This window comes from Apus apus, chromosome 2, assembly GCF_020740795.1.
Source record: "Apus apus isolate bApuApu2 chromosome 2, bApuApu2.pri.cur, whole genome shotgun sequence".
Taxonomy (NCBI): Eukaryota; Metazoa; Chordata; class Aves; order Apodiformes; family Apodidae; genus Apus; species Apus apus.
In genome coordinates, this window is record NC_067283.1 from 92,606,981 (window position 1) to 92,631,992 (window position 25,012).

Below are 25,012 nucleotides of genomic sequence, written 5' to 3' on the forward strand. Positions count from 1 at the left end.
GTAATTGGCAGCAGAAATAAGCTATTCTTGTGTGTGTGAGCAGGGATTTGCCAGTGATTAATCACTACCATTAACTAAAAACATCAGGGATTTTAGAAACTCATCTTCTACTCTGAGCCCAGAAGAATGTTTATTCTAGTGTTTGCTAATGACAGCCTTGGGTCTAGCAATGAATTAGGATCCTATATATAACTTTATGGGACTTGAATCTACCATATTAGCAACTAAGGGCTGGGTTCTAGCTAAGTCAGAGTCTATGTAGAAATAAAATGCATGGCCTAATGACAAACTATATGTCAACATTAGAATCAGGAATGCAGCAATATCCCTTCTTCTCTTACAAAGAATAATTCAGACAAAGGCATTCCTACACTGCAATTTACTAGGTTGAATTTTAAAGCTGGGACTTAGTGCTTGATTCTGCTACCCATCTACTGATTGACTGTACTCCTTACTTGTCCTTTACTTGAAATTTTTTAAATCTTAATTTTTTAACTCATACTGCCTGCACGAGGCGAGTGATAGGAAACTGGTTATTCCTGGCATACAAGAAAGGGCCAGTTAATCTGTCTCTTGGTTTATTGCATTTACTGAACACTATAGGAGATGGGGAAGAATTGTACAGAAGCCGTTACAGCTGCTGCATGCTGCTTTTCTCTGCTGAGTTAATTGTCTGGTGACAGTCCTGAAGGTCCTTGTATTACAGTGGCCTTGTACTAGTCTGCTGATGTAAGATCTTATAGCCCCTTCTCTTCATGGTCAGTGGACTAGGACAAAGATGAGGAGAAAGCAAGAGGAGGCATCTAGTGTGAGATATTTATTCTCTTAACGTTTCTAAATTATCTGCCTTGAGAAACTTTACAGTCAAATCAATACAAGTATGTTACTCTCAAGAGAGTATGTTAATGGCATGAATATTTGGGACTGACAGTCATGTTGATTGAAAAAAAAGAGATCATGTTGATAACACTATATAAAGCATTGGGATAGCATGTCCTGTTTTTCATCTCCTTATACTAAAAACATTTCAAATGCAGATTTCCTTAAAAATACATTCCCATACTGACACAATATGTTGGACCATTTCCTTTCTGTTTGAATGCCAGCATTTGAGAATGTTAGATCTGAAAAAGCCTTGTATAAACTACATTGAATAGAAGAGCATACAATGATAAGGTAACATAGATTGTGTTCTCCCAAGTGAAAATTATGCTGAATGCTCAGTAAAAAAAACTTTGGATGCCTGTTAGAAGTCCAAATTAGCAGTGTGGCAAATTAGCAAGACTATCTTATAAAAGTATTTAATCAATTCTCAAAAGTCCATCACAGAATTGGTTTCTCAGAGGATCTTTGCTGTGTGTGCATCTGCTGCAGCAACATGCCCAGCTTCCTGTACTTAAAGATTCCCATTTGGACTAAGTGCACTCCTCATAATTAAACTAAAGTTGTAATATAGCATCCTGTTTGTATTGTTTTTTTTCTCCCTTTCTTCCTTCTACATGTCCTTTGCCCCTCCATCCCCTCCAGATTAAGAGAATGCAGAATGTGTGAACAGGGAAAGAATTTCAACAGATTCTGAAGGAGAAAGATTGGAGTAAAAATAATTGGAATGTCTCAGGGCAGAAGTGGTGCTAGGGCTAGGAAGTACTTACACAGAGTTCCCATCTTTTCCCTGACAGTAAATTCTTGCACACACAATTGGTGTCTGCTGTTTTGCTGCCTATTTAAACCAGATGATAGGAAATAAAAATAATTTTAAATCTGATTACCCAAAGGAAGTCATCCAAATGAGAGCCGTCTTTAAAGGACAAGGTGTTACAATCACAATTTAGATGATGGATATTTTGGCACAGATTCACTCAGGGCTACTCTAGTCTGCCAGAAGTGTTTCAGTTCCCCTTACCTTTCCTAATTTTATCATCTCTCTGTTTCCACCTATTTTTTATACGCCAAATTAAATCTTCCCAATCCTCAGGCTTGATGGGGCTTTGAGCAATCTGTTTTAATTGGAGATGTCCCTGCTTATTGTAGGGGGATTGGATTAGATGACCTTTAGAGGTCCCTTGCAACCCAAGACATTCTACGATTCTGTGATTCTACGATTCTGTTTTTCCACGTCCTAGCTCTATAGACTATAATACTTGCCAGAAAGACAAGAATTACATTTAAGTGTCATTTTCTTGTAGCTGCACATGTCTGTATGTCTCCTGACCAGTAGTAACCAGTAGTAACACTGTGCGCCCTACAGCTGGAGAGTGATGTGATGGGGAGCAAAGGTTTGGTTACACAGAGTGTACATCTTATGTTGGCAACTTCTGGGTCTTGTCCTAGTTCAAGGAATAGTCCTGAGAAAGCAATGAATGGATATTAAGAATGTTTAATCCAAATCAGATCCCACTTTTCTGCTCTGTTTACCAAGATTAGCAGATGCCTTCTTTCCAGGAATATAGTCTAGGCAATCTGGTGTTTTCTAGGGGAAGCTGTAATTACATTAAGTTATAAATATATTAAATGGTTATAGTATTTCAATATTTTTTTCAAATTATTACAAGGAAAATTACTGTCATTGCCTCATTGAGCTTTTGCAAACTCTGACTCGCAAGACATTATCCTGGGATCTCAGCAAAAGGTGATGCATCCTGTGTTTGTAGACTAAATATTGTCATATTGTTTGTATTTTTCCTCACTTGTTTGAAATTGCTGGGTGAACAGAAGTGCATAAGAAACAAAGAACATAGATATCGCTTGCTTGACTAAATGATGTTTTAAAAAAAAGTTCTTAACTAAAAAATTTGAAATTAATCTAGTTAGAAAAATTGCAGCAAAATTCTGATGTTACTACAAAGAAAACAGCAGATGATACCAATTGTCCAGCTATTCATAGCAATTTGTAAATAATGCTCTTTATGCTAGCACAGAACAAATCATGATGGAAATGTAATTTAAAGAAGCAAAACAAAAAACAAGATTTCAAATAAAAACTCACATGGGAGTGAGAGACCATGCTGCTGTTCTGTGCAAATTATCAGTGTCATTCTTCCTCAAGCATTTAATATATGTTCTTATTGCTGTCTTAAGTAAAAGCTAGCTAAAGTAATCTTCAGCTTTTCCAATGCAAAGTGGTTCTGGGTGGTGCTTGGAAAGGTAAAGGTGTGATACAAGCCTTTTCCTATAAAACTTGCAGTCTTTAACTGCTCAGCTTCATCCCAAAAATGGGGTGAAGACACTTTTTTTTCTTTTCCTTAGAGCTCATGGGTGCTGTTAAAAGTTTTGCAGACCTTGCTATATCAATGCTGGAATTTCTGCTGGGTTGGCTAGATTTAGTGCTGCATTGGAGGCTGCTGTGGCTAGACAAGGTGTAGCAAGGCTGATTTTAGCTTTCTTGCTTTGCTTCAGCTCTTGTGGCTACTTGCTATTGACATATCACAAATTAATTTTGATTTAAAAGGATCTATGGGAGTCATCTGGTCTGCCATCCTGCTCAAAGTAGAGCTAATCTTGAAGATAAATCAGGCTCTTCAGGACCTTGTCCTGTTCAGTGTTGAAAATTTCCAAGGATGGAGATTTCCCAGGCTCTCTTGTTAACCCATTCCCATGTTTGATCACTGTTTGCCCTTTTTTCTTTTAAATCTAATCAGAATTTGTCTTCCTGCAAGTTGAAACTGTGATGTCTTGTTCTTTCACTGGACATCTATGAGAAATGTCTGGTTCCATCCATATTCTTCCCATTAGGGACTAGAAGACTACAGTTAGAGACCCTGGTAACCTTCTCTTCCCAAGGCTGAAGGAGCCCAGCTTCCTCAGCTCTTTCTCATGCATCATCATTTTGATGGCTCTCCTTGGATTCTTGCCTGCTTATCAACTTATCAAAGCAGGCAAGAATCCAAGGAGAGCCATCAAAATGATGATGCATGAGAAAGTGCCTTTGTGTTTGAAGTTCCAAAAATGACCACACAACTTGAAATGCAGCTTTGACAGTGATGACTAGGCCTTAGTCACTTCCATCCAGCCACTGGCTACACTTTTGCTAACCCAGTCTGCAGTTAGTGCCCATCACTGCACAGGCACACTGCTGACCCATGTTCAACAAGTTCTTCACCAGGCTCTCACTTTTCTTTCTCAAAGAATGCTACCTAGCCTGTCAGTCCCCAGCCTGAACTGTTGGCATAGGGCTGTTTTCTCCTACATTCAAGACTTTGGATTTGCCTTGATGAAATTCATGAGCATGCTGTCAACCCACATATTTAGCTTGTCAAGGCCCTACAGAAGGCCAGACCAGCCCTCCAGCGTGCAAACATAATAGTTTGACTTGACTGAGCTTAGGTAAATGAATTACAAGCAAAGCACTTCAGATTGTGGTTCCAACAACATCCCTGAAAGAAAACTGTGTCTTTCAGAGATCTGGCAAGGTGAATTCTTGGCCTCTATCCTTTTCCATTTGGCTCTACTGTTTGTGGCATTGCCTTGATGTTCCCTTTAGCTTTTCAGCTCATTCAGCTTTTGCCTTTTCTGTATTTTCTGAGAAGTTCCTGAATCGTAACTGTAACATCCTGAAGTCCAAGGTAATATTACCTGCTTTGCTAGCTTCTTATAACATTGATGAATGACATCAGAACTGAAATTTATGTTTGTACATCACCAAACGCTTTCTTCAGGGATCAATGGTATCAAGGAGTTACTGCATTTAGATTCAAGTCTAAAATGTGTTACTTTGACAAGCACTTGCTGGCAGGGCACGGACTCAGAATAAAAGGAGGGTTAGCTGACTGTGACCTTCGTGTTCAGAGCATTAGCTGATAGAGCCTCACGTTTGTGTTTCTTCTCAGCTTGAGGCAGTTCAGTCCTGCCACTCAAAGAAGGGTTTTAACTGCCAGACCCAAGATAGTCTGGACGAGATAAACTTCCGCTTCGCTGCTAAAGGTGTCCTGAAATTACTTGAGTTAATTTAGAAGCATTATTGTTGTCTAGATGTTCTGACGAAAAAAAAAAAGGTATCTTCTACACAGGTTCTTCGTGCCCATTTTTGTGGTTTATATTGAAGTGAAACAAAATCATCCCACGCAAAATAAGTATTTTTCGTTAAAGAGAAGAAATATCTTTTTGTACTCATTCATAAGTATTTTCTTGAAGTTTGAAGTCCCAGAGTGAGTAATGTTCATAGGAGTGCTTACAGAGACTCTGTGAGGTTTTGAAATGGGGCTTATTTGCAAATGGAAAATTAAATTATTTATAACAGGTTAGATCTGTGCCAATATAGTTTGTTTTATTATTTCTGAATAGAAACCATTGCTGTTTGCATTCTTTTGAACAATCTGGCTCAAGCTGTGTTACTTTTAATGCAGATATCCTATAAAAATGTGATTTATTGGGAAAAAAAACTTAATCTAATACTTCATATTAGATTAATTTACACAGGTCTTTCATAAGACAGTAATGTCGTTTTACATGCTCTTGATTAAATGGCCTTTAGAATCTTAGCATCCTATTTACTGGATTCTAAGAATTTATAATTAATAATTTATCCAATATTTACTGAAGATGAAAAAGTACATGAACTAACACTGGTAAATGTTTTTTAAAAGGCCAAACTAGACTGTTAAATGACATTTCAAAGTGTGTGTGCAAGTTCACTGACAGCGATAACTTGGGAATTGCATTAGAAGGTAAATTACTTCTACTCAGCGAGGAATATGGGAATGACTAGTGTAAAGTTATTCATAATACAGCTGATGGTGTTAATGCAAAAAAAAAAAAAGGAAAAAACATCTAAATAAGACTATTTTTTTGTGTTTTTTTTAATTGTCAGGAGCGAATAAAAACTAGTACTTTGTTAACTGTCAGCTAGTTTCTGGTCTCTGTATGTTGTGGAGCAGAACACAGTACTCAGAAGTTGATTATCAACAGTGTATGTACCAAGTCTTAAATACTGAAAAGCTGCTTGTATGTTGATTTGAATGTTAAAATACAATCCTGAGACATAATTTATGAGTAACACTGCGAATAACTCTTGTAGTCTAATTTTTCTGAATTTGTTTTCCATTGTGATCTCAATTAACTATTCTTGTATTTGTTTCTAATGTTTATGGTTGAACACACACTGTTCACAGTTTGTGAATAAAGTAAATTCACAGAAGTGGTTACAACGTGATGAAGAAAGCAGTGGACAACTTTTCCATTTTCCTTCCTTCGGTAGAGTTCTGTTATATTATCATAGTGAATTTAAAGCATGAGGAGTTCTGAAATCTGGAGGTGTAGTTGTTTTGTCATATCTACTTCTAACTGATATCTGTTGAAAAATTGTGGTAAGCTGAGCGTAAAGAAGTGAATAAGCTTTTGTGGTTAGGAAAGACGTACGACACTTTCTTTTTCCCCCAACTCAGGCACATGTTTGCATGCTAACACACCATATGCCACCCAAATCCATGTTAATATTGTGCATTTTATTATTAATAGGTATCTTTCCCTGTCGCTCTTCCTCTTTGGTGTGGGTGTGAGATTCCAGTCTTCCAACTCATATAGTAGCTTAAACTACATTTTGAGCACACTGGAATCTGGTACTCAGTCTCCCATCAGTTTGCATCTAGCAGTGTCAGTGGCAGGCAGTGGAGAATCTATGTCTGCATGTTTCACTGTTGCTAGGGAATAGATTCTTCATTGCACCTGTGGAAGGGGCTGTTCCATGGTCTTATAAACTGACATCTGAGGTGTTATTTATCACCACATGCTTTTTAGTTCAGCAAGTTGATTTGTGCTTCCAGCTTCATTTGCTGAAGAGATGGGTGACATGAGGGTCTTTGTGTTTGCTTGTGAATTTCTTTTTTTGCCATTAGTAAGAAGCCCGCTGGTAAACTGTCATATTCTTGAGGCCAAGTTATGGAGTGTTAAGAAGAGCATCTCCTTTTGACTACTGTGTTGTCACTTGCCCTCAAAGTATAGCAGTCAATTTGTTTCTGCAGGAAGACATGTGGTAACCAGCGATGTCCTCCTCTGTTTGTCCCTGCTCCTACATTCATGCACTAACACATGCACATACATCACATGTCCTGATTTGCCTAAGTAGAAAAGCTGATGTGAAATCTTCTCATCCTCTTCAGTGTGAGGTCAGGCTGACTTGTATTTCGACAACTACCAGTATCAACTGTAATCAGTCAAACTTGCTTTACCCCAAGTGGAAACCACTCGTGTGAACTCTTCTCAGTAGAGCCTCAGTAGAAGTAGTTTTTCTTGGCTGTACTGTGCCATCTGGTCTACAGCACTGGAATGTACCTCCTCTTGTATTATCTGAAAACCTTGAAATCCTAATACAGGCTTGCTGGTATGCATATTCTTACTGCTTTTTTTTTTAAAATAGATGTTTTGTCTCCCTCCTGCACCAATACCTTCCACAGCTGCCAATTTTCATGCAATTTCAGTTCACAACAGGAAACCTACTTAGGTCACTTTTCCTGCACCACTACTTTGTACCAGAAAACTGAATGACAGTAACATCTTTTCTCCCATTGAAGCACTCAGTGTTGTATTCAAGGAAGACATTTGAAATAAATTAAGGTATTTAGAGCACTGGTTAATTTTAAGAAAGGTTTACCTGGGCAGGGTCATTGTTGATTTAATGTTTCACCTGGTCAGGATTCCCTTCATCTTGTTGCCTAAAAAAAACTAAGCCAAAAAAATTTAACTCATTCACACCTTTTGTTTTGCCTTTATGATGCCATAGTAAGAAAGCAAAGAGGTCTAGAGCTGTACAAGTTACATTTTTTCACTTGACAATGAGATGTCAACCATGCTTGACAAAATGATTAAAATCATCCTGTTAGCATCTCATACCATTTCAACCTGTTAGGAATCTGGATGACAGTCGGTACTTATTTGGAAAAGGGATGTCAAGAGTCTGCTCAGTTCTCTGTGCAATCTTAAAGCAATTCAGCTATGTTGGAGTACATAGTGTGACAGAAAGTAGGCTGTCTCAAGGAGCTTGATGTTTGCATGATTTTTATATTTATTTTTTTTTAAATCTCTGGGCTAGTTAAGACTGAGTGAGTCAGGCAAAATCATAGAGATTTTTAAGGTTGGGACATCTTGTAGACAGATGGAAAAACTGATCTATTTGTCTATCCTTATACTAAACTGGTCTGAGAATTTTCGCCTATGATGATTTAGTAGTTTAGTCATTTAGAGTTTAGTAGAGTTTAGTCAATTTGTTTTTAGCTGGGTTTAGACAAGTCAAAAAAGTCAGTTTACACAGCCATGAATTCTACTCATGCATCTGAGCTTTGCATACATGGTAGCAGTGCCCAGCAGAGCACTGTGTGCCAAACTAAGAGCATCAGTGAGGTGCCAAATATAACCACAGTGTGAAGGCAATTGGACAAATGACAGAATTTGATGGTTTGGAATGTCTTCATGGTGTGTGTCAATGAGTTTTCTATACAGTTTGGTTATACACAACCAGCAGGAATTACTAGTGCAGTGAGACACTACTGAAGGAGTTCATGTTGGGGTTTTACTATGGAGAATACTATATAAAGAGACAATGTAGTCTCTTTTTAGGGTTACAGCTCTTATAGTTCAACTTGGGTGGCAAGCAGGAAAGGAATTGAAGAACAAATGAGTTAGTTTGTTTGTATGTCAGGAGCATATGCACATTTAAGAAACTAAAGTAGGCACCCAGGGAAGAGAATTAGGGTGATCTAATCAGGCTGAGGTGGACAAGCTAGTAGGTCTTAGCTTCTAGCATAAATTGCTGGCAGTTTCCACACTTGCACTGAATGTATTTGCTTTTAAACATCTGGGAGGTTGTTCTGGGGCTGACTGCAGGTTTGATCTATGTACACATTTTTGCATTTGTTCTATGTATGCATTTCACCTGCATACAGCCCAGCTCTATTTCCCGTTTGTTCATGTGCCCTATTTTTTCTGGAGCATGTGAAGGAAACACCCAAGGGTTGATATATCATGGTGAGTAATGCCCTGCTCTTGGCAAGTTTAATTAAGATTTGCTGTAGGTGTTCCAAGAGTATTGGTCATTCTGCTTGCAGAAATCCCATTGTTTGCTGTTGAATGTGAGTGCTGAGCATTTATTTGGCAGTCTGCTAGTCTGTCTTATTCTTGCAAAGGAATACCTCTTTGTTTCCAATTTGCAGCATAGAGGCAATATCTTGCTAGTTGTAACTTTAAAGCCAGAGAAATTTAGTGTCTGAGTGTGAATGTGACAGGACCACAAGTCAGACAGATCCACCATTCTGGGTTTTTGAAGTGGTTCCTAATGTATACTGATTTCCTGTAATATAAGACCCAATAGGTCAAGGTGAGCCTTTAAGTAGGTAAAACTGAGTAAGTTGGGAAGTTAATAAATAAAAGGCTTGAAGAAATACCTGCAAACATAGAGTTCATGAAGCTTGAATACTTTAAAAACATATTTCCATTCCAATATCTCCCTATACTTCTAGGGCTGCTCCTTTTCTTGCCTTTGCCTCTGAGACTCAACTTTTGGGTCTGCTCCTTGTTGCAGTTAAGCTTGTGGCACTTCAGCTTTGCCTTAGTCTTGCCAGTTCACCTTTGAAGTCTCTCTAGCACTGTCTGCCTTCCTGCCCCCTTCTGTGTTCAGGAAGTGCTTGTGTTTGTGGGAAATGGATAGTGCACCATGGTGGCAAATTGATGTCACACATGATGACACCATTTGTCACCGTGGGTTTGAACCAGAAGGACATTCAATCTGCCAGGTGCTGCAGATCAATTTTATAGAATCATGGAATGGTTTGGGTTAGAGTGGAAGGTAACTAACACCCCTGCATTGGCAGGGACACCTCCCCCTAGACCGGGTTGCTCAAAGCCCCATCCAGCCTGGCCTTGAACACTTCCAGTGAAGGGGTATTCACAGCCTCGTTGGGCAACCTGTTCCAATTGGCTTATTTCTTTTTTTTTTTCTTTTTTTTTCTTTTTTTCTTTTTTTTTCTTTTTTTAATTTAAAAAGTCCCTCTTCAAAACGTTGGTTGGTTGCTTGGACTGCGTAGTTCTCCTCAGAATAACAGTTTATCATGATGATTTGCACTGCATGAAGTATGGTGGCCCATGGGGTCAGGAGGAAGTCTTAGTGTGCTGTAGCAATTACAGGCATCTACTGGAGAAAACCACTGTCAGACATAACTAAGGCAAGCCCAAGTCACCACTCAAAATTTGGTTTTCAGTCTGGGGGAGGAAAAAGATACTCTGGCCTTTGGAAAATGGAGCAAGGGTCCTAGCTGATACTTGGGTTTTGTTACCTGGCAACTGTGAAGCACTGTGCCTGCTCGCACACTGCGCGTCAAGCCATGTGAGTAGTGGCTGAAATAAAATTGTTTATTCTCTATACTGTCTCTTTAACACCTGGAAAAAAGAAAAAATGTATCAAGTTTGCCTGTGCTGTTATGCACTCTATCCTTTTCCAGCCTGAGACTTCTATTAAATGGTGAATTATTGTAGTCTCGCGCTCTGTTAATTTAAGTAAAATTAAAACATACCATGATTATTTTTTTTTATGTCTTTTATGGGCTAACTTAAGTGTTAGCTTATCCACATGATCACACATTATTTCTCCTGAAATAAATTAGCTTAGCAGAATTTTATTAACTGTAGGCAAAGTTCAACTGTTTTACATCACAGAAATGTTTTAATCAAAAATCATAAATGTGTGATGAGCAATATTACACCAAATTTTCTTGACCATTGGGTCAAGAAATTTATTTTTGCTATTCTTAATTCATTAAACCCTTTTTAATCTCTTAGTTAGTTCTGTTGTTCTTCTGTTGTCTGTGTTTTCAAAATTCTTGTTGGGAAATTATAATACAATTAAAATAAGAAAAAAAAATAGCGATTAAAAAAAAATATTACTTGAGAAAAAGCTATGCTTTACAAGCCATGTACAAGCTACTTAAACCACTTCATTAAGAACATCATGCTCTAAAGGAAAAGAGTTTAATCATATTTTTAAAAAATACAATATACTTTCTGACCTTTTATTGGAATTTAAATATATTCTCAAGAATGCCATAGACATCCTTTTCATAGCTTAAGAGATCTTCTCAAGTTTTCAAAGTAAGTGACTTTCAGAAAGTATAAGAACAATTCTCAAGGGCCTTGGAGTCATCTGTGCCTCTTGTCATCCCCAGTGAATGATTATTTAGAAAATTCTGCAGTTAAACACACTGAGAGATGGGCCTTGTTGCCAGATAACTGAAGCACAAGAAAGATTTATCTTTTATTTTACCCTTAAAACTAGAGTCTTTTTCAAAAGTGAGTAGGTCATGGAAAAGAAAGAATTCATACAACTGACTTCTCTCAACTGATTCTTGCTGATTGGAGAAGGCCAAGTGATTTTTCAAAATATCATTGCACTCTTATCTCATTTTCAATTGCAGCTTATTACACTAGTATACTTACTTTTTCTTCCATCTACAAGACCTTCTTGATTGTTATTTACAAATTTGGATTTTCTCCTGCATTCTCTTCTTCCTGTCCTGTTTTTCCTGTTTTGCAGCAAACAACACAGCTGCAGTTAAAAGGAATTTCACCATTTTCAGTACAGAACCATTTTCAGTATACTGAAAAGATGCAAATCAACAGGTCAGAGATGGTGACCCTTCCCTGCATTAGATAATTTTTCTTTCTCCCAGAATGACATGGGGAAAATAATCTGCCTATTAAAACCAAGTATGTAGTCAATAGTAGAAATAAGAAAAGAAGTTTGGTAGAACTCAACTCTAAAGATTCAGAACATGTCTATTACTAAACATAGAACGAAGGACTTCTGTATTGTTTTGGTTTATTATTTTTAATTTTTCATGCTGACGGACATTTTTTGCAGTACTCATACTGTAGACCTGGAAAAGAAAACCAAATGTCATATATAAATGTGGTCATATACATCTTTTCACTTTTGTGACTTCTTCCCTATATTGTAAAAGCAAAGGAAGAAGAACAAAAGGAAATCTAACCAAAATATTCCAACAGAATGTGACTAGATCTGGTATGATCTATGAAAGCATAGTCTTTTTGTGGTGTAAATGGTAATGAACAGAGGGGGGAAAAAGACAAGTACAAAATTGAACAATTAACATTAGTGACTGTGTGTTAAGCCTGCCAAAATTATCTCCCTTAGCTCTTAATTTTGTAATTGAGCTGCAACTGGCAAATGTCTTGTAAATCTACTACAGCATGTGTCTTTCTTTCAGAATGAGAGGCAACAAAATACTAAGTAGCTTGCATCAATAAATTTAAGTTACAGTCATCTTGGGACTCAAGTGTCTGAAACAATTAGCACCTTTTGAGGTTACTTAAATGCAAAAACACAACTGATTTCCTAGTGGAATTTTAAAAGCCTTTTGATGCAAATAGCAGAGATCTTTTCTCATTTATTGAATAATTAAAATTAATTTTTTGTATCGTTAGAAATCATTGTAATGTTGAACTACTTTGGTAACAATTGGAAAAGCTGGAGAAAACAGCCAGTTTATTCTCAACAACAGGACATGTTATTTGTTTTCTGAACATCTTTAAATATGTTATTTTTCTATACTAATCCTATGGACTTTTATGCTTTTCCATAATTCCACTTTTTTTTCTCATAAAGCATAATAGCAATGAAGCAGTATAGATTACGTAGGGAGGAAGAAGCAGAAATAAGCAAGGCATTATGTGTCTTGGTCTCCCTGTTAATACTGAAAGTTCATCCTGGTCTGATGAAAGCTCATCAGACTTCCTGAACTGAAAGTTCATCTCTGTTCTAATACTGAAGGTTCCAAAATACCTGATAAGTGTTTGAGAACTGGGGTGTCACAGGAAACGATACAGTATTGACACTTAGTTTTCCTTTTTACATCTTTATTCTGTAAATCTGGGTGTCCACGTGCAGCTTTAAGGATATTTGCAAATATTTCTAAATCAAGATGACATTCTGTGTGTGTGTGAACATTCATCCATTTTACTAAATGCTGGGAACTAAAAAACATTGGTAAAAATGTCCTATGTGATATTATTGGATTGATATAGAAGTGAGTAAGTTAAACAAAATGGACTGTATGTTGTGAGTCAGCAAAGATAGTCTGGGCCAGAAGGGATTTCATAACATCCAGGAGTATTTGAATCAACACCAGTTTGATTCTGTTTAGATATGATGGGTCCAGCTGCAGAATAATCCCAGACAACTCAATCACTTATACTGTGGAATCTGACTAATTGCTCATGTTACACAATGGGAACTCCCTGAGGCACAAATATTAGTTTTTCATTAGCAATTCAGAACAAGATGGTAATGTTTTGAATTCATGTTCACGAACTTACAGAAGTCCTGGGCAGTGTTACCTGAATTATGAATTTCACTGCTGTGCAGCTGTAGAACAACTTCTCCATTTAATCAGTGGTATAGCCAGAAAAAAAAGATACAGTGGGCCCTATCTAAAATTTCTCAGGTGTGTGGTCCTCTGTGGGCTGCATGTGAGTATCTGCTCCATCATGGACCTCCATGGGCTACAAGGGGACAGCCTGCCTCACCATTGCCTTCACTGTTCTGGTGCCTGGAGCATCTCCTGCCCTCCTCCTGCTCTTACCATAGTGTCTGCAGGGCTGCTTCTCTTGCATGTTTCTCATTCTTTTTTCACAGCTGCTGTGCACTGTTTTTTTACCCTTTCTTAAATGTGTTATCATAGAGGTGCCACCAGCATCACTGATGGAGTCGGCTTTGGGCAGTGGTCGGTCCATTTTGTAGCTGGCTGGATCTGGCTCTGTCAGACATGGGGACAGCTACTGGTGTCTTGTCACAGCAGCCACCCCTACAGCCCTCCTGCTACCAAAACCTTGCCATGTAAACCCAATACAGAATTGTGAAAGGGGAGGTATCTTTATATTGCAAATATGCAGAATGTTTCTTGATGATTTTTAGAACTTCTCTTTGTGTGACAGTTGGAGATCAAAGAAAGGCTTAAACTTTCTTTGAGGAAAGGCTTCAACTTCCAAGCTGAATGCAAGTTTACTGTGGAAAGACGAAGTCAATGTTATCTCTGCTATTACTGCATAGTTAAGTGTGATGGAAACTTAGGTAGAGTCAGTTTTGATTACACAGGATTTATCTATTTGCTACACTCCATTTCATATTGGAGTTCTTGAATTAGAATCATCCAGTGTAAATGTTACATACTCAAAGACACAGTACTGAGACAGAAAATGTAAGTCATAGAAGTAAAATTGGAAAAAAATGCAAAAAAGAGAGAAAGTGTATTTACTCCTCTTATAAGGAGAGACAGGATTTTTTTTCTGTTTTGCTGGATAGACTTAGTTCCCAAGTAGTGAACCAAGAAATAGAAAATTATGTTGAGCAAGAAGCTGAGCCTGCACAAGGTGTTTAGACAGCCTCTTAGGAAGCAAGGCGACAGAAGGGTGAGTGGTCACCCCTTCTGTGGAGTCAGTGACTTAAGAGGCAGGTGGCACCTGAGGCAGAATGTGGGCAGTTAGATAGGGACTTTAAGCACCAGCACTTTAGTGGTAGCACTCTGAGTTATTCCCTGTACAGCAGGCAGGATCAATAAAGAAGTTGCCAGGTAAAGTCTCAAAGTGTACCAAAGGTGTCAAGGTGAGAGGGTTAGTTTACTGGGGAATATTTCACTGGATAAAGTCCTTTTCTGTGGTGTTTACTCTTTCTGAAGCAAAATGAAATCTGGTTTCTAATAGTTAAAATATGATAGAGGATTCATGTAGAGAAGAGACCACAGTTTAGGACAAATTGACTTCTGTTTTAAGATGCAGAAGTTTGATGTAGTTGTGGAATAGGGTTGCTTTTGTTTTTTCAAATACAGAGCACAGGAATGGCTATAGTGGTTCATACCGTGACTTGATGCAATTAACTCAGCATTGCCTTGGAGCTGATGATCTGTAGGATAGGACAGGGTAAGCATTTAATCCTGCTCCCCCACAGCACTGTCCTAGCCAACAATGCTCTGTGATTCTTGAGAAAATCACTCTCTCTATTAAGAAGTTTGGGATTGTTTTTTTGATCTGTGAACTAGTTCAATTTGTTTTCACATATTTGTGAACTTTTAACATTCGTAACAGCCCATGGCAAGATGTTTCACACCTACTTTGCACAGTGTGAAGACATTTATAACAAATGAAAGGAAGTGCATTTTCTTTCAATGGATAATTACATTGTCAAGTAGATGTAGTGTTTCAAAGTGGTGGTTCCAAGAGCAGTAGTTTAAACTCATGAAGGAAAAATCCAACTATAGTGATTCAATGCAAAAATAGAATTTCTGGCTCTGAAAGAACCTAAGTTGCAGATACATGGAAACAAAGATGATACCTCAGGAGAAGCATGCCCTGACCATAGAGCCAGGCACTGGATAATGTTATCATTATTGATCTTTAATTGTAGTTCAGAACAGTTGTCCATATGTTCTTCACTGAATTGTCTGTATTGCTTGATGACTTAGAGAAGGGAATGTAAATAATTTGTGTGCCCCTTATCTCTTAGCTCCTTTCATGCTCATAGTTAATGTGGAGTTTTGAGCAAGATTTTGCAGATTAGGAGTAAGGCTTTGTACCTCAGTTGTCTCTCTTCAAGGAAGTCTCATCAGATATTTATAATCATTTTCTTCTCTTTCCAATGATACTCAGTGCACAGTGCTGCTGAAAGCTCATATATCCCCTGAAAAAGTTGGGTGTTTCGTTATGCAGATATTAGCTGTTAGTTATTCCCTTTTATCATAAAGGATCTCTAGCCTCAGTACCCAGTAGCTCAATAAATGCCAAAATGGTTCCTTAGGTTTACTTTTACTCAGTCAAGTAGAGTTGTGCCAGAATATACTAACTGAGAAACAGCTGGGAAATCTAAAGCAAGAAGTCTAAATCATGCATCTGATGAGTGTATCAGTTCATAATAGTTCTCATTGCTGTGTGAATCTAATGAGGTCAGTTTAATAAAAAGTATCTGCTCTTCTGGCAGTCCTGTAGTTGCTCAAACCTGTCAATGTTGTAGGAGTCATCAAAGCTTTATGTATCAGACCTATTTCTGTCCTCTGTATTAAGATTTTGCACTGTGTCACCCCGTGGCCCTGAGGGTCTGAGTACACACCCTGGTATCTCTCTCACTGTCTGCCAGACAGCCTTCCTGACAGCAACCCTCATGAGTCAGTTCTGCTGCTCTCCTGACTTAGGTGATGCGTGTCCTTCACGTGGGGCATCCTTTCTCTCAGCTGCAGAGGGCCTCTGGAAGATCTCTCAGCTCATGTATTTGGCTGCTGCATTGTTCTCTCCAGAAAGGTTTCTTGTCCTTGTGCTTCCCTTATGCCTCAGGCCCTTTCTCCCTCTTCATTCAGGTTCCTTTCTTGGCGGAGGGTGATAGTTTTTGTGAGCCAGCCTCTCCTCTGAAGAGGATTCAGGGAAGTTAACGCTTCAATCTCCAAACTCATTTAACTCCTCTCCTATGCAGCAAGCAGTTGATCTGGCTGGTTTTCTTTATTAAGTGGTTCCGTTTCCTTTGCCAGGTGACACCTTTGATATTACTCAGTCTTTGTGGCAGTGAGAGGTGGGACTCTTACAGACCTTTCCTTGATGATTTGCTAATGTTTCTTCTTGTGAATTGTCCATATAATCTGTATGAAGTCAGTGCATTGAGATGCATTTAATGTAATTATTTAATATGTATGTTTGCTATTTTGTATGTGGCTTATTAGGGCTTTTGGCTGAGACTAAGCACAGCAATTAATGTGTTTGGGGTGAGTAGTTCTCAGCCCCTTCCTCTGAAGAAAGTTGTAGCATGCACCAAATCACAGCTATTTGAAGTTACAGTTGTGGTAAAACTTTCTTCAAGGAAAGGCATCACAGCCATCCTCAGAGTTTCAATGAGCAGCTGAGATCAGCAGCTCAGCATGGCTGTTTTCACAGACGAGTTGAAAGTCAGCTGGCTGCAATTCAGCTCAGCAAAATAGAGATATTGGTGATAATTTAGGTGAAAGAGCAAAACTACCTAACAAAAGCAGTGCTGGCTTCTTGGGGTGATATTTTTCATCATTTAAGTCTGTGACTTTTTATGAGGGATTCTTTCCCCTTCATTGCTTCCAGTCACGCTCCAATTAGTAAGCCAGTCAGATTCTTGTCATCCGCATGTGGCCAGGACTTTCTAGCCTCTGCTTTTTAATGTGGATTTTGGTTCTTATGCAGTCTTTTGTTGTACTGTAGTTAGATTGCTACATAGCGTTTCTCCTGGACCAAATTGTAGTTACTTGGTGGCAGCAATTCCAGAACTCATTTGGGTATTATATGGTGGGAATTTCAGTGGTGTCTGTGCTTGTGGTCTTTCAACAAGGTTGCCCACTTTTAGGGTTATGTGTGTATCGTTTGCCAATAGAAGATCATGAGCAATGATGATGGCCTTGTGGGATCTCTGAAAACATCCTCTTTTAAAAGGGCTTTGGGAACTTGCTAAGGATATGTTCCGCAGACTAGAGGCAGGAAGAAACCTTTCCTAACTGCTTGTCTGTCTGGCTTGGCAGGGCTATTATTTTTATCTGAATGTTTATTTTTCAATGCTTGTGACAGACTGTTCTGTTGCTTGCAGGGAAGAACGTTATACACAGTGTGTGTTGTGAAATGTGACATTAAACAGAAGTGAAAGTCTGCTTTCTTCTATCTCTCATTTTCCCTTTCATTTCTGTCCAGTCATGGCCAGCCACAATATTAAGTTATTTTTCTTCATCTCTGAGACATACAATAGACTATTTTGGCAGTTTCACACAAGGAGCAGACTCGACTCCTGTAATTATTTGTGGTGGCCTAACAGAGAGAGCTGAGACTAATCAAGGAGAAAGTATGAAGATGAAAACATGGTAGACTTTTAACTGAATCTCACTGAGGAAAAGTTCACAAGTTATTTTATGAACTTTGGATTGATCAATAAGATATCTCAGCAGTGATAACCCTTCCTTTTTTGGAGAGACAAATAAAGCTATAGCAAACCTTCCCAAGGAATCACTGTGTGATTGAAGTAGTGTTGTCTTTATGCAAGTATCTTTATAAACATGAGAAGATCAAATAAATATAAAGGAAAAAGCCTTACTATAAGAACAGTTCTGGACTTCCCAGCAACCTACCTACCAGGATGCTTAGCTGCAGAAGGTTGCTTTACTGCAGTAAGAAACAGTTTGTAGGCAAATAATAGCTAAAAATACATCAGTGTTTCTTCATGTAAAGGTGATTTTCAGTATGAATTTTACTTCAAATAACATATGACTTTATTTTTTAGATTACAGAATTTTATTTCTCCTTTTTTATGTATGTAGCAGTTCATGGGCTGTAGATTTGACTTTTATTATCAAGATAATATTTATTTCATATATGGCTTATATTCTTCTTAAACTGTTAATCAGTGATACATAGAAAACACATGATATAATGAAAAAATAAATAATTATTTTAAGTTGGTATGAAAACCAGTTCAACAATCACTGTTGCTGCAGCTTGAAATGATGAGATGGATGAGGACAAAGACTTGCTAAATGTCAGTTATGTTCAGATACTGAAAGCTAGAGTGTCCTTGGCTACTTATAAAAATAAGTATGTAGCTGAGCCTTCTAGTTGTGCTTGGAACTGATTTTTAAGTAGGGGGAAAGGGGATTAAGATTGGAAGGTGCTGCTTGTTCCAGTAATCACAATCTCAATTCTTCCACAATGTAAATTTCCCACTAATCCATCAAACTGTCAAGGGAGCCTCTGCCATACTGAATTTGGGTGGGTTTGTTTTTTTCTGTAATAAGAAAGAAAATGTTGTGCTATATTATGCAATTTTAAAACATCTATGCAGTGATAATCTGTATTTGTTTGAATAAGTGGGAGCAATAATTCTATTCTTGCAGATGGAATGCAAATAGAAAAAGAATTCTTTTAGCATACTAATTCAGTAAGAAGATTAATATAAGCTTGCAAACTTCGTAGTCAAAATCTTTATTCTCTCAATAGAATGCAGTACAATTACTACTTTGATGCTGATAGTAAATGAACTGTTTTATTGAATTGTCACAATGAAATATTGGAGGCAGTGTATGCTACTTCTTAAAAAGACTATATTTGAGGAAGACTTTGTAGAGCAGGCAAAAGAGAGCAAAAAAATTTGTTTCAAAAAGAGAGATAAAGAGGTAGCTGCAACTGGAGCAGTGGCAGCTACCATTACAGTCTGTTGACATTCCTGAATTCTGGACCCAGTTTGGAATAAAATTCTTAGCTTCAGGTATAATCACTGCAAGCGCAGAATTAAGCCATGACTACATAAATTATTATGAATTATTGATACTATTCCATTCAAGGATTGATATTAATATATTTTGCAATATTGACTAGCATCACCCTTTGTTTCTCAGTTTTCAGTCATGGTCTCAGTTTATGATAAAATTCTTTATACCTGAAATAATGATCAAGCTAATTCTTAGAGAAGCTCGGAACATGTCAAGTTCAAAGGGACCTCAGAAGATCATATAGTCTAGTCTTCTGCTCAAAGCAGGCTAATCTATGAGAGCAGACCAATTAATTCTTAGCACTTTATAAGAGTACTCTTTTCATATTTTTTTTAAGACTTGGTGTTGTTCTAAATAACAGCCTCTCTGCTATTTATTTTTTGCACAGAATACTAAGATCAGGCCTTAAGAAGAGGTTACTTAGAAGTTTTCATAAGAGACAGAACTTTCTTTACAGAGACCATGAGTAGTGTCTAACTTTCCTCCTGTTGTGAAAGCTCTGTAGACATTTGGTGTTAAACTCTAAATTGTGCTCCTTTTTTTCATGTTTGGATCTTAAGATATATATTGTACAATTTTTATATCAGTGCAACCCCCACATTTTTTTCTTGCCCAGTAGTTTATTTCTTAGTTAATTGTCATTTGTGACACTGAACATCACATTTTATTTTATTTTTCCAGTGTGACAACGCAAAAGGACTCAAAGCGTTCTATGATGCAATAAAATATGGACCTAATCATCTGATGGTTTTTGGTGGCGTATGTGCAACAGTTACTTCTATCATTGCTGAATCTCTAAAGGGATGGAATTTGGTTCAGGTAAGGCATGGAATGGAATATATTTAAATGCTGACTATCTTGTATCTCTCTATTTTTATTTTTATTTAGAAATGTAGTATTTGATGTTTTTTCAAGCTTAACATTTTGTATAATAAGTATATCTCAGTTTTGAAGGCCAGTGAAGTTATGTGCAAAGAACAGCTACTTCCATCTACTTTGATATAGCAATCCATTTTAAGGCTTCACGTTGTATTCAATATGTTTGGGACTATGGGGCAGCAGACATGTCTTAGTAGATTAATGGAATAAAATTAATCTAATGTATCTCAAAAAGCAACCTAAATGAAATAAAATGAAGTCACGGTGGGTGGGCAAATCCAAGACTCCCCCAGAGTTAGAGGAAACAGTTCTTCAGGCCTGCAGTTATGGTATACAGGGGTCTTGGTCTCTACTCAGTCATAATACAATAATTTCTATTGACTTCAAAAGCGTTAGAAATTTGTAAATTCTAAGTAGTAACTGAATACATGTCTCAGTATTTGATCGACAAAGCACATTTATTCCCAGCTGTTCCTTCTGACGTTCTTAAAGGGCAGGTTTGTTGGAAAGGTTCCCTCTGCTGAGGAATCAGAATTTACTAATACTAATCTTTAAAATGCAGATGATAACAGCACGATTTTCTTAATTTCTTCAATCATCTGTCCAGTGATGGTTTTTGGATTGATGGCTGTTGATGCCAGGCAGCTAGCCGGCTTGCTTTTCACAAGTGGAAATGCCCTAGCTTTCCTACTCAATATTCCTCTTTCTCCAAAGACAAGTTTGTATCCTGTTTATTAAAATGAACAAAACATTCTATAGCAAAAAAACCCAAAACTATAAAAAAATAGTGTGTAAAAATTACCTGAGGTTTTGGTTACCAACAGACTCATCTTTTCCATCTGGAATACTCACTGAGATTAGGGTAAAATGAAGAAATAAGGCATAATTAAGTTTGTGAAGATGATGATGATCAGAGTACAAATGAGAAAATCTTAGGAGAATAATTAAAGGAGCTTGTTAACTGTGTTTGCAATGCTTGTCATATCAGATAGTTTTTTTTTCTTATATTTCAGGGTTATTTTCTGGTGTGAAAAGCATCAGTTATCCTACGAAAACAAAATAAAAGTGTATCTCTCAGGACAATGGAGAAAGCAACAGAAAGCTTGAAGCTATCATTGATCATTCTCTCTTAAAAATTACCTAGTCCGTGGCCTATAATGAAGGTGGCTGGAGCTCTTTTTTTTTTTTGGAATTTGTCACATGGAACTTCCAGATGATGTTCTAAAGAGCTGGATTTCTTTGTGCTAAATCCTTTTCAATTGCAGTCAAGTTCTGCCTGCTAAGGTCTGAAAATCAATTTGTTAATGCAGTTGCTTAGTCAGTAAGAAAGGGCAATTAGAAAGCTTCTATTTACTTTTAAATGCCTGAATTTGTCAACATATGTGTTAACTTATATAATTATATGAAGCATTGCTATCAAACAGCATCTATTTCTTTGTATTTAACCACTACAGCTGTGACTAAGTCTTAAGCATTAATAATGTTCAGTACATCAAGGGTTTCTCTGCTGCTTGGGCTTAGTATCCTGCAGGCACTAGATAATCCTCACGTGGTGTAACTCCACTTTGTGTCAGGTATTTATATATTGATTGACTGAATGACAAAAGAACACATGGAAGCATGGCTGGGAAGTGTGGAGAAGTTTAGTGGATGGAACAGGAAGAATGGAAAGAGTCTAAATACAGTTTGTGTAAGTGTTATGTTATATGGTGACAGCAATATGTGTATCTGTAAATCAGCATGTGTAAGATAGTGGGGAAATGGAGTACAAATTCTTCCACTCTGAACCCACTGTTGTAAACATCTTTGATTAAAAACACAACTTGAATAGAAGGAATAGATAGAAATCTGTAGTTGTTGGAAGTGGAGTGATAATATTCAGCATGATAAAATACAAGATTGTCCTTCTGCAAAACCTGAAACTTCACCTCAGGGCATCACAGCAAGCTCATGTAAATAGATATTTGAATTTGTGATCATGATGAAGTCATTTTATGTTGCAATCAAAAAGAGGCAAAACAGCATATAGACAAAAGCTAACCCGACACTGTATTATTTAATAGAGGATATGCATTTGAATGTCTGACTCCATCTTTTTTTCCCTGTGCAGGCAGTCATGAAAACAGAGCAGGAATATTTGATTTGATTGTCATGTGGCTAAGCAAAGTGATGATTGTCTTCCGTTCAAGAGAAATTCAGGATGCTACTGATAGTACTGGGAGGAATAGGGAAGAAGAGAAAGATTAACAGAATATAATAAATGAAAAATTACTTTCTTTAGCAAATATGATATGAGGTTGCCTGCTTGCTAAATTTTTCTGAAAGCCTTTTAGCCCTGAGTTCTAGGTTTCTTTGTGACTGCTTTCCCTCTGGAGGAATTTTTCTTTTCTGCCTCTTTCTCATTCTCTCCAGCAAGAAGTCTCCAAAAACATGCAACAAAGTAAAAGTCAAAGAGTACAAATGTGCTGGAAATTATCACGTTGCATTTGCTACTCAATATTATAGGAGTGATGAAAGGGAAAAAAAGAGAAGGGAAATAAATTTTTGCAAAACAGCTTCACTCTTCTTACTGTACACTGTAGTAATGACACTGTATTTTTGACTTGTGCTTCAGTGGTTAATTCAGTTCACTGATGGCCTTGCAACAATGATGTGAAATAGAGAAGACTATCAGAGGTTGAGAAGAGTCTCACTCTGAAGGTCACTTGCCTTATTTCTGTACTGTATCTAAGCAGAGGGCACTTTTTCTCCCGTCTTGACAAATTTTATTTTACTTGCAATCAGCAACAGAATGGGAGATTGTGTTCTGAACTGTCTGCCTTCAACTGCTGGCTGATTTAATTATCTCTTATTGTAACAAAATTAATGATTTTTTAACAGAGCATTTTGTGTCTGTGGAAAGAGCAAGTTGTTTAGTCGGCAGACACTTATGTCATCCTTAAGGACTTTAACTGAGGTATACTAGGTGACACAACCTGCACATTGTTTTCTGAACACACGCTCTTGGTGGAACAGATGGAGAACCCATTCCTTAGCTTTCCAAAGGAAAAGTTTTCCTGTAATCACACTTTCCTGTGTGTCAGTAGTCCTTACTTTGTTGAGTAGCAATCTGAGCATGGGCTCAGATGTACAAAGTACAGCTTTGATGTCCAGTCTGTTGTATGGAACCCATTTGAACCTGTAGTATTTTAGTTTAAAAGTGCCAATAATATTCTGTGCGTCTGACAGTGGGTTATAAAAGCATGAAGGTGTAATGCTGGGCAGTTGCATTGCTGTAGGGGAATATTTCAATGTCAAATTCTTCTGGATTCATCTTATCCCCATTCTCGTCCCATGTGTATTCAAGGCCATTAAACAGAGTGAAGAAGAATCATTAACATAATCAATACAATATATTGTTAAAAGTGAATTATTTATTTAATACACTAAAGCATTTTCGCTAATATCCTCTTCATTACATGAAGGTAGGAGGGTAGTGGAAAATAGAGGAGATGGTTTGCAATTCAGTCTTTTTTCTTCTATTTCAGCATATCCATCAACTGTTTACCTTTCTGAGTTTCTTACAATGGCAAAAGTATCTAATCTGTATAGATTGGGGGTTCTCCTATTTTCCATTGTCATCTCTCACTTTTCCTGATTACCATATTGACATAAACATTTAACTAGGATGAGGATTTTGACCCAACTGGTCATCTCAATTTGGGAAACTCTTTCTCCATGTTGGAGACTGTCTTTTTCTTTCATTGTGCTGGTTTCATTCTCTTTCAGCCTGCTTAATTTACCATTTCCTTCAGCTCTGGAAATAAGCCTCTGCCAGAAACAAAGTATAAATCCTACTGCTTCTTAGAATATTCTCTTTTTCTGCATATATAATGTAATCTAGCCTTAACTGCTGGCTTCTAGAGAGGTAACTGCTGTAAGTGATCCAGTGGTTAAATCGTAACAACATTTTCAAACAGAGAAACCTTCCTTTGGGTTCAGCATCTCATGATGGAAAGTTTTCTAAGAAAATTATAGGTACCCTGATCACGATGTATTACTCATTTTCTGGGCTGGACTTCCAGGTAATACAAGTCTCTCATATTAACATCAGGATAGTTCACATTAGAAAAGGAAAAGCTGAGTATTAAAGAGCCTACCATGAAATTTGTTTTATTATCCCAGAGATCCGTAGGCATTCAAGATCCCATCTCTGACTGGAACCAGAAAGACTGCTGATGTTAAAGAAAATCATAGATGTTTCCGGTCCTTGGTTTCCTTCCAAGACAAGGCTGATGTGATTGCCTTGTAAGTTCCTCCTAACAATTTCTGACCACTGGCCATTTGCGACCAAACTTTAACAAAGGATTTCCCAAAGATTATTAGCTTCTATGCATTCCTGTGGAAATGAGCTGCTGAGGAGAGGGATCCACAGGAATGGCAGAGAGGCTGCAGTGTGAGCACAGAGAGAACTCTGAGCCAGCCATGATGTGTGTTGTTCCTTGTCCAGATGCTGTTTATGGGAAGTAGAGTGACTGAATTGAGAAGAGAGTTTGAAAAGTAGCAGAAAGAAAGTTGAGAAAATGCAGAGGAGAGGTGAAGCCCAGAAGGATATGGAATAGGCACTGGAGTGTGTGTGTGTAGAAACTTAGGCCACATGTTATCTGTAGTAAACCAAGTTTCATTAGCTGGCTCTGCTACTCATCGAAATACTTGTTAATACAGAATTTCACAACTGTATGCAGGTTCTAACTGATGGTTTTTAACACTTTAGTAATGCAAGTAATCACAGACATTTCTAAACTGGCAACCAAATGATTTTTCTTGCTAATATCTATATTTTCTAAATCCTCATGGTTGTTACCCAGAGCTGTAGCATGGGTGCATAAACATTTGAAAAAAAA

At 37.5% G+C, this 25,012-nt stretch overlaps 1 protein-coding gene across 1 annotated transcript in view; it reads left to right on the forward strand.

The window, feature by feature from the left end:
- GABBR2 (gamma-aminobutyric acid type B receptor subunit 2) overlaps positions 1-25,012 on the forward strand; it is a 476,938-nt gene that overhangs the window by 80,942 nt on the left and 370,984 nt on the right. Inside the window, exon 2 of the mRNA XM_051609256.1 lies at positions 19,932-20,069. Within this exon, the coding sequence (XP_051465216.1) occupies positions 19,932-20,069 (138 nt within the window). The remainder of the gene's footprint in view (positions 1-19,931; positions 20,070-25,012) is intronic.